Source organism: Acipenser ruthenus, chromosome 57 (genome assembly GCF_902713425.1).
Source record: "Acipenser ruthenus chromosome 57, fAciRut3.2 maternal haplotype, whole genome shotgun sequence".
Classification (NCBI taxonomy): Eukaryota; Metazoa; Chordata; class Actinopteri; order Acipenseriformes; family Acipenseridae; genus Acipenser; species Acipenser ruthenus.
In genome coordinates this window covers 5,156,459-5,166,458 of record NC_081245.1, presented here as the reverse complement: position 1 = coordinate 5,166,458, position 10,000 = coordinate 5,156,459, and the positions used below count along the sequence as shown (strand labels likewise).

Sequence of the window (10,000 nt, the reverse complement as noted above, 5' to 3'; positions counted from 1 at the left end):
CCAGCGCGTGCGCGCTGGCCTTTTTGACGCGCGTGGCTCGTCTTTGCCCCTCTTCATCCTCCGCGCCACTCCCCATTGTCCCTCCCATCTCTCCACCCCCCCTTTCCTTTCCTAGGGGGGCTCCCATCTCTCTCTCTCTCTCTCCTCTCTCTCTCCAACCAGCCTTCTTTCTCAGCACTGTATTTACTCACACACGTTCAATCTCACTCACTTCACTCATACCAAGCACAATCACTAGCTCAAGCCACACAGCTCTTGCTATATAATATATAAAGAGTTCAATTGTTATTTATAACTCATATAATTAGTCCAAAGCCTATTTGTGGTTAGTTTTTATTACAGTATATTTCTATGTTAAAATGATAAAAAATATTATATTGTCACCAAAGTGGTCATTGAGGATTATATGGTTAATGTTTTATACAATTTTAATTCTTTAAAATAAAAAATATATATATCTATATATATATATATATTACACATAACTTTTGATTTATTTCTCACAAAGCAGTAATTTTACAATTCAGGGTAATTGGGATATATGCTAATTACATCATTCCAATAGCTATTTATAAGTCGCACAACTAAGTAAAATTCAAGTTAGGGTTACTATCCATTAATTTATATACTAAAATAAGTTCAAATATTATATTGTTACCAAAACGGCGTTTGTGGATAATATATGTTCAATGTTTTATACAATTTTAATTATTAAAAAATATATATATATTTAATTTAAATATATGTACCTTTCCAGTTAAGTGTCACAAATTGAATTATGGGTAATATGAAAATATATGGGATATGGAGAAACCCATTGAATTATTCTGCCGTAAACACCGCAATTAACCACCAGGGGGAGATGTTCGGAAACTGCATGCAATCTTGTATTTGACCAAATGTAAACAATTATCATTTTGTCTACGAACATCCGATCCAGACGCATGATACGTCTTTGGAAAGCCACAAAACGGCTTTTTTAATATAAAAAAATAACCCCTGCATATTGAGCTACAGGGCACAGCACGAGCAGTGAAAGCAGGGTCCCCACAGACTTCTATCAGGCGCGTTCACGGTCATAACAAAGCCTACGTCAGCATGCGCGCTTCACAGAATGTCCGCCCCCATGCTTGCCTGGAGTTTCACATCGCAATAGGAGGATTCTCCTCAGGTAAAACAAAACCGTATTGTTATTTATACCTGTTTAAGGGGCTTGTTTTTTGGCTGTACGGCTTCATCTCATCCTTTTTGTTTGTCATAATCGAAAGCGCGCCAGCCTCCGTTTTCTGTGTTTGTTTTTACCCTTTGCAGTCCATTTATTAAGTGCGCAACAGGCACGTCAGGTTTTCACACGCGCAGTTAATTTTAGACGCGCTGTTTAAAAGTATTTTTTTTCACAGTCAAACGGGTTTAAATGGCCCTGCATATCAACAAAGCATTCACTAGACATCTCCAGCCCCGCCCCACCCTTTCGTTTGCTATAGCGTTTACCTATGTAATAAATAAACAATAATAATAATAATAATAATAATAATAATAATAATAATAATAATAATAATAATAATAATAATAATAATAATAGTCGTACATACCGATCGATCATCTCCGGATCACTCGTTTTATCACCAAACTCCTCAATAATGCGATCCAAGTCATTATTTTATTACTATAACATCTGAAAAAAGCTCTGCAAATGTCCATGATAGTCTCTGTGCGCTGACGCACTCAGCCAGCTTGTTTACTATGAACGCCCCGTTTTCTGATACGTGATACCATCTATGACTATTCATAAGATACGCCTCTTTTTTTTTCGACTTGTCTCGGCTCCTGTCGCTCCCACTCGGCAATTGAATGGTTTTCTCGGCTTTTTCCGGAGAAAAAACGACTAAACACCCGTTTATTGCGTTGCTATAATGATGTCGGACCCAGTCCGACAAAGGACCTGTGAGGAATAATTGCAATGTCGGACCCAGTCCCACAATGGACCGCAAATTAATGTTGCTGTGTTGTTTTTTGCTATGGATGATTGATCTGATTGCCCCCGCTAATGCTTTATTGTGCTCACACGAGGTTGTTGCCTCTTCATGGTTTTAATATCACCGGGTGTGTGTTAATTTCTTTTTATTGTTGGGTGTTCGCTGCACACGAGTTGTGAAGGAGTGACGTCGCTGTTTATATTGTTGTTCTTGTTCCCTGCAGCATTGAAAGGTTAGCCAATCTGTGTCTATCATTTTGGGATCCATGGTGGTTGATTACATTAGGCACTTAAACTGTAATTTCTGATTAGAATTCACTGTGTTGTTTATGTATTTGTGTGGAGTTTATTGTTTTAATTAATATAGTTTTCTGTTTTAACAAGATATAAACTGAAAACACACAATGTGTGGGGTTTGTCAGTGTGTGCCTCGTAATCACGTCACCCACGATTTAAGAATACAGGGGGTGCGTTCACGAGAGGCAGACTTTGTTAAGTCTGCGCAGATTCTGCAAAGATTCTGAAAATTCCTTGGCTACTTGCTCCGATTCTGTGCGGATTCTGCGCAGAATGACGGAAGTCTGCGTGTCGTGAACGCACCCCAACTCTCTCCACACACAACACACAGCGTTCTTGCGCCTGCCGTCACTCCTGCACACGTGAGGGGAATACATGCAGGCTAGAGTGTCTCATCCGTGTAGGGCTGTGTGTTGAAATGAACCTGGAAACAAATTCAAATCCATGCGTTTCCAGCAGATGTGTCCATCCTCGCCTCTTGCTTTGCTCGACTACCTCTAAGAGAAATGTGTTGGGCTTGTATCTTCACCTCAGTGTTGCTATTGTGTTTAAATTGACATATTGTTTTCGGCCCTTGCATTAAATGTCGGTTCATCTGTGAGACTGAGAAATAATTCTCACACAATATTATGGCTGTAGACCAAGAGCAAGTTCATAATACTGGTCTGTGACAATGTGAAGCACTTCCACTGTATTTATTTATCTTATTTATTTATTTATTTATTGATTGATTGCATTTATATAGAGATTTTTGTACAAGCGTTTCACAAAGCACTGTACAGTACAGAGCACAAAAAAAGAACAGACCACAATACATTTCTATAGCATGACACACATACAGACCATAATAATACAAAAGCAGCAGTTTTTATGAAAGTGTGTTTTTGCTCTTGACAATACTCGACCGTCCCCTCGCTAGATTGCTCTGATACTGTGTGTGTGTGTGTGTGTGTGTGTGTGTGTCTGTGTGTGTGTCTGTGTGTGTGTCTGTGTGTGCGTGTGTGTGTGTCTGTGTGTGTGTGTGTGTCTGTGTGTGTGTGTGTGTGTGTCTGTGTGTGTGTGTGTGTGTGTGTGTGTGTGTGTGTGTGTCTGTGTGTGTGTGCGTGTCTGTGTGTGTGTGTGTGTGTCTGTGTGTGAGTCTCAGTGTGTGTGTGTGTGTGTGTGTGTGTGTGTGTGTGTGTGTTCTTGTCTCTCGCCTGTCCTGTGAGGATGAAGATGTAGTTTCAGTGTTTAATGCTCATCCCCTCACTGTGTGTCTGTGTGTTCTTGTCTCTTGACAGGTCTGTGAGGATGAGAAGGTCTCCACAGTCTGGAGTCTGGTCTCTGACAGGCTCAACATACCTGTCAATCAACAGGGACTCCTCTACAAAGGCAAGGCGCTGGCAGGTAGGCTGAACAGCACAGCACAGCTCACCCCTCCTCTCACCCCTCACCTCACCCCTCCTCTCAACACTCCTCGCACGCCTCGCCTCACCCCGGGTCAGTGTGGCACAGCCTGCCTGCTCTTCTGAACAAACACTTCAGCCCTGCCGACGCAGTGACAGTCTGGAGCAGCAACACAAGGTAACCTGAACACAATAAACACACACACTGCTACACACACACACAGAGACACAGTGACAGTCTGGAGCAGCAACACAAGGTAACCTGAACACAATAAACACACACACTGCTACACACACACACAGAGACACAGTGAGAGTCTGGAGCAGCTACACAAGGTAACCTGAACACAATAAACACACACACACTGCTACACACACACACACACACACACACACACACTGCTACACACACACACACACACACTCACACACACACACACACTTCTACACACACACACAGACACACAGTGAGAGTCTGGAGCAGCAACACAAGGTAACCTGAACACAATAAACACACACACTGCTATATACAAACACACACACACACACACACACACACACTGCTACACACACACACAGACACACAGTGAGAGTCTGGAGCAGCAACACAAGGTAACCTGAACACAATAAACACACACACTGCTATATACAAACACACACACACACACACACACTGCTACACACACACACACACACACACACACACTCACACACTGCTACACACACACACACACACACACACACACACACTCACACACTGCTACAATGCACACCTGATTTAAAAGTATGTTCTATTGAGTGGCAATAAAGAGTGCTGACTGTATTTGAACCCGGAGTAACTGTTTGTTAAGGTAGTTAGTAACACTTGTGATTGTATTTAATGATTTTTTATATAGCCGTGATTGTCTTGATTTCAATGCAGTTAATTAATGCAGAAGTTGTTCTTCCCTGCAACTATTGTAAGGATTAATGCTGCCTCTTTCAACTTGGGGTGCATGCTATGTATTTTTTGGGGGACACTTGTGGGACAGGTAAAGTTGTATATAATGTCCAACTAGGCTGAAAGCATTTATAGATTGCTTAATTTTTTTTTTTATTTTAGGTGATGAAGTGACACTTTGAATATGGGGCCTGATGAGAGAAGTATCCTTTTCATGTGGTTTTGGTTTTGCCGTTGTGAGCAGGTGTGGGAGACAGCACCGTGTCTGCATGTGAAATAACAAAGTCATTCACAGGGCATGCTTGTTCATTTAAAGCACGCTGCACTGCAGGGGAGACACCGCTGGCATTCACAGGGCATGCTTGTTCATTTAAAGCACGCTGCACTGCAGGGGAGACACCGCTGGCATTCACAGGACATGCTTGTTCATTTAAAACACGCTGCTGTGGGATGTTTGCACAGTGATCTTGTATCTTATTTTCAGGTGAAGTTTTGAATGCATCAAGTTGGAAGACTTGGTTTAAGATAATGAACTCCACTTTTCATAATGTAAATTGTTTAGTTTGCATGATTTTGCCAACCTTCTGGACAAAGCCAAAACAGATAGAGGAGTGACCAAAGTGATCCTATCATTCGGAATCAACAACAAGGACCAGAAAGTCAAAGAGACAGCTATCAAAAACCTACAAAGGATGTACAGGTCAGCAAAGACAACCTTCCCAACTGCAGAAATCAAAGTGCCACTGGTGAACTTCTCACGAGCACTAGACATGCAGGCCCAACGGAACTTGGAAGAACTAAACGGATTCATCTCAGCCAACCTACCACACATACCGCTATTACCAACTGAGAAATTTCAAGCTGGCGGAGACAACATCCACTGGACAACCAACACAGCCAAAGATATGCTCCAGCACTGGTGCCAGCATTTAAACTAGGAGACCCCACAAGCCCAAATATCTCCAGGGAGGGGGCATCCAACATAGTCAATCTATGTAAATACTTCACACCAACAGAGAGTCAAAACAGCCTTTTGAGCAAAGGCCTCTCCTTCATACCCACACCGCAAACTAAAGCAAAACAGAAGCAGACACTGCGAGCAGAAAGCTCGCTTCCACCTCTATGATCAATACGTTTACTGCGATGGCTGGCTGAAGCGCTATACTTATCATCATCCCCCTCTATACTGACCATGTTCCACACCATTTCAAGCTCTGAATATCTGACAAGCAAATATTCATCCAGTTTATTTTTTTTTTTAGTTGCATAAAAAATACTCAGCTAGTGTCTGGAATGTTTGTGATTCTTGGAAATAATTTCAATAATCTGCTGTACTTTACAGGCTACAACACTAACCAGGTCAATCGAAGCGAAATCTCATAAGAAATGACTGGACCGGCTACAGTGTACAGCGAGAAGGTTTCTTGTGTCTCTCTCAGGAGCTGGGAGGGTTCAATGAAGGTACAGAACTGCGACAGTCCGGGGATCTCTATAGATATCCTATTAGCAATTCAGAGCCAAATACCCAAGAATTCACTCTCGTTACCACATAAATATTCTCAGTGAGTGAGTGATGGATTGATTGATTGAATGAATGGATGAGTGAGTGAGTGATTGAGTGATGGATTGATTGATTGATTGAATTAGTGATTGGTTGATTGAGTGAGTGAGTGAGTGAGTGAGTGATTGGGTGATTGATTGAGTGATGGATTGATTGATTGATTGAATTAGTGATTGGTTGATTGAGTGAGTGAGTGATTGGGTGATTGATTGAGTGATGGATTGATTGATGGATTGATTGATTGATTGATTGATGGATGGATTGATTGAATGAATGAATGAGTGATTGATTGATTGGTTGTTTGATTGATTGATTGAGTGAGTGAGTGATTGATGGGTGATTGATTGAATGAGTGATTGGTTAATTGCTTGAGTGAGTGAGTGAGTGAGTGAGTGAGTGGGTGATGGATTGATTGATTGAGTGATGGATTAATTGATTGACTTAGTGAGTGAGTGAGTGAGTGAGTGAGTGATTGATTGATTGATTGATTGATGCACACTCACTACGACACTATGAATGTTTAGCTGTGTGTGACATGTTCTTATTGTGAATGCACACTCACTACTACACTATGAATGGGACTTCACAAGCATGTGTCCTGGGCTCCGAGGGGTTCACTTCAGGGAAACACTGGAACTGGGGAGCAATACTGACTGGTATCTGGGTGTGACTAAAGAGTCCAGCAAGAGGAAAGGGAGATTCACTCTCAACCCAGAAGCAGGATACTGGATTATAGCCCTGTTGGATGGGTATCAGTACTGGGCATTGACCTCACATTAACATTAAATTGGGATGTATAATAATAATAATAATAATAATAATAATAATAATAATAACAGTCAGGGAAAAGAGGGTATGACAACCCCCCCAACCCCGAACCCTAAACTCTGGTTTCAGTGCAGCTGGCTCTGATGTCAGAATCCTTTCAACCTTCCGGGCGCCATGGCAACTGAGATATGAAGGAACACTGACATTTAAATGATCGACCTTCACTGATACACCCGCCCCCCCCTCTGTCCTCGCTCCTAATCTCCTTCTCTCTTCTCCTCACAGTAACCCTGGGAGAAGCAGGTGCAGTTTCCTGTGAAGTCGCTGCGCTCTGCTCTTATATATAAACCAGCTGGCTCTGCTCTGCTGGTTATTTGTGACTTTCTTTCTGAAGGGCAGATGTGGTGAGGGGGAGTAACCGTGGCGACGGCGGGCAAAGGAAGCAGATCTTGGAGGGGTTAGGGTTCTAGTCCCTGTGTGGGAGGGATGGAGCTGCTCGGCTCTGTACAGACTCTATAAGAGAGAGAGAGGCAGGACGAGACTCGCATACACCTGGATCTGAAGAGAGAGACGCTGCCTGAGCCCCTGCAGAGACACAGACACACACAGCCAGGTAGGAACCAAGATCACGGCATAAAGAACTACAGATCCCAGCATGCCTCATCATTGCCACGGACACAGAGGAATGCTGGGTGCTGTAGTCCTAGCCAGGGCTGTACAGATTCACTGTGTCGATGAATCGAGATGCTTTCTTTACATGATGACACACAGAGACACAGGCAGGGAGACAGACAGACAGACAGGCAGACATATAGACACCTCTATATGAACTATCTCTCTGTGCTTTACAATGCTTCCCTATGCTTTACCAGACCTCCCTGTGCTTTACAATGCTTCCCTATGCTTTACCATGCTTTATGCTTCACTACATTGTGCTGTGCTTTCACTGTGGGACACTTTTATAAGTGTTAGTTCACCCTGTTTTTAATATGCTATATTGCTTTGTGTGGTCTCTGTGTTCGGCTCCGAGTCTACAAGTCACACGGTCGCATCACTGCTCTCTCTCTCTCTGTCTCTCTAGGATGCCAGCCTCCGTGTCTCTCCTCCTCCTCCTCTTCTTTGCTCTCGTCCTGTCTCGCTCCTCCTCTCTGCGCTTGTGTGAGCCGGTGAATGAGACGATCTCTGCAGAGAAGGAGGAATGTCCAAAGTGCCTCCTCATCCAGACCTCTATCTGCAGCGGGTCCTGTCCCACCAAGGTGACCTGCAGAGACCTTATAGGAGCCTGTCTCCCCTCTCTCCTCTCTCCAGGACCCCGTGTTCAAGTCTGCTCTCCTCTCTCCTCTCTCTAGGACACCATGTTCAAGTCTGCTCTCCTCTCTCTCTAGTATCCTGTGTATGATTCTCTCCTCTCTCTCTAATATCCTGTGTATGATTCTCTCCTCTCTCTGGTAACTTGTGTATGATTCTCTCTCCTCTCTCTCTAGTATCCTGTGTATGATTCTCTCCTCTCTCTCTAGTATCCTGTGTATGATTCTCTCCTCTCTCTCTAATATCCTGTGTATGATTCTCTCCTCTCTCTGGTAACTTGTGTATGATTCTCTCTCTAGTATCCTGTGTATGATTCTCTCCTCTCTCTCTAGTATCCTGTGTATGATTCTCTCCTCTCTCTCTAATATCCTGTGTATGATTCTCTCCTCTCTCTGGTAACTTGTGTATGATTCTCTCTCCTCTCTCTCTAGTATCCTGTGTATGATTCTCTCCTCTCTCTCTAATATCCTGTGTATGATTCTCTCCTCTCTCTGGTATCCTGTGTATGATTCTCTCCTCTCTCTCTAATATCCTGTGTATGATTCTCTCCTCTCTCTGGTATCCTGTGTATGATTCTCTCTCCTCTCTCTCTAGTATCCTGTGTATGATTCTCTCCTCTCTCTCTAATATCCTGTGTATGATTATCTCCTCTCTCTGGTATCCTGTGTATGATTCTCTCCTCTCTCTATAGGACCCTGTATTCAAATCCGCTCTCTCCACGGTCCAGCAGCATGTCTGCACCTATAAGGATCTTCGCTTCGTGACGGTGACCCTGCCGGACTGCCCCCCCGGCGTGGACCCCCACTTCACCTTCCCGCTGGCGCTGAGCTGCGAGTGCAGCCTGTGCAGAATGGAGTCCTCGGACTGTACCATTCAGAGTGTGGGGCCGTCCGACTGCATGAGCGGGGAGCTCGCCATACAGAACTACTGACACTCCCTCCCCCGCACCCCTCCCCTCTACCACTCCCCCCGCCACTCCCCCTGCCCCTCCCCCTCTACCACTCCCCCTGCCCCTCCCCCTCTACCACTCCCCCCGCCCCTCCCCCTGCCCCCTCCCCTCTACCACTCCCCCTGCCCCCTATCGCTCCCCCACATGATTCATGTGATTAAAAATAAAAGGAATTCTTTATGAACTTTGAATGCGGTTTTATTTGATGACAGAGACTCGGCTCCAGCACAGACAGGCTGGTTTCGTCTCAAATCACTTTCATGCTCCAAAGATTCATTTAGAAATTCGAGAATTAATTTTATTTATTTTCTTTAGCAGGTTTATTTTACAAAAACATAAGTTTTTTTTTTTAACAAAATGAAAGAAGGAGATTCCAGAACGCTCTCGCTTCTCTTCTCTCAGCACTGGAGAAGACTTCCTGTCCCGTTGAAACATTAACAAACACACACACAGCCAGTCCAGGGAGCGGGGGTTGGGGTTGGGGTTGGGGTTGGGGTTGGGGTTGGGGTTGCAGTCACTCACACACTGGCTCTCATCGGTGGAGAGATCCAGCACAGCCAGCGCTCTCTGAACACCTCAACTGAAGAGCAGCTCCTGAACTCACAGTCAAATTAAACAGTGTTAATTAAACGTTGAATTAAACAGTGTTTGAGGAACTGCAACGACAGAATGAGAAGCGAGCGGAACGCAAAGGGAAGATGCCTTGTGAATATAGACGGATATGTGAAGCTCATGGTGATGAACTGCTCTCCTGGGTCAGTCGCTCTCTCTCTCTCTCTCTCTCTCTCTCAATGTCTTTAACAAACTCCAGCGCAGT

General features: G+C 44.0%; 2 protein-coding genes and 1 long non-coding RNA gene across 7 annotated transcripts in view; 2 read left to right on the top strand and 1 right to left on the bottom strand.

The window, feature by feature from the left end:
- Positions 1 to 5,118, top strand: part of LOC131724878 (uncharacterized) — a 6,601-nt gene extending 1,483 nt beyond the window's left edge. The window contains exons 1-3 of one of the 2 annotated variants that reach the window (XR_009320340.1): positions 772 to 1,171; positions 3,553 to 3,835; positions 4,760 to 5,118. This is a non-coding gene — a long non-coding RNA (uncharacterized LOC131724878). Of the gene's footprint in view, positions 1 to 771; positions 1,172 to 3,552; positions 3,836 to 4,759 lie in introns of those variants that run through there. The other variant, XR_009320341.1, reaches the window with a different exon arrangement.
- Positions 5,119 to 5,152: 34 nt separating this feature from the next.
- LOC117964974 (gonadotropin subunit beta-like) lies at positions 5,153 to 9,189 on the top strand. 4 transcript variants are annotated; one of them, XM_059017867.1, is made up of 5 exons: positions 5,153 to 5,297; positions 5,940 to 6,058; positions 7,326 to 7,539; positions 8,008 to 8,182; positions 8,926 to 9,189. In XM_059017867.1, exons 4-5 carry the CDS (start codon positions 8,009 to 8,011, stop codon positions 9,163 to 9,165), a joined length of 414 nt encoding a protein of 137 aa, XP_058873850.1. In that variant the 5' UTR covers positions 5,153 to 5,297; positions 5,940 to 6,058; positions 7,326 to 7,539; position 8,008; the 3' UTR covers positions 9,166 to 9,189. The 4 variants fall into 4 exon arrangements, with proteins under 4 accessions (XP_058873850.1, XP_058873849.1, XP_058873846.1 ...); XM_059017866.1 differs by having other exon boundaries at positions 7,321 to 7,539; XM_059017863.1 differs by having other exon boundaries at positions 7,212 to 7,539.
- A 270-nt stretch (positions 9,190 to 9,459) lies between these two features.
- Positions 9,460 to 10,000, bottom strand: part of ruvbl2 (RuvB-like AAA ATPase 2) — a 16,434-nt gene continuing 15,893 nt past the window's right edge. The window contains exon 15 of the mRNA XM_059017569.1: positions 9,460 to 10,000. This exon is cut by the window's right edge and continues 56 nt beyond it. The gene's annotated coding sequence lies outside the window, so the exon portion shown is untranslated.

Coding starts and splice junctions, on each gene's coding strand:
- LOC117964974 (XM_059017867.1), top strand. CDS start 8,009: ATGCCAGCCTCCGTGTCTCTCCTCCTCCTCCTCTTCTTTGCTCTCGTC. Junction 8,183..8,925: donor GCGGGTCCTGTCCCACCAAG/GTGACCTGCAGA, acceptor CTCTCTCTATAG/GACCCTGTATTCAAATCCGC.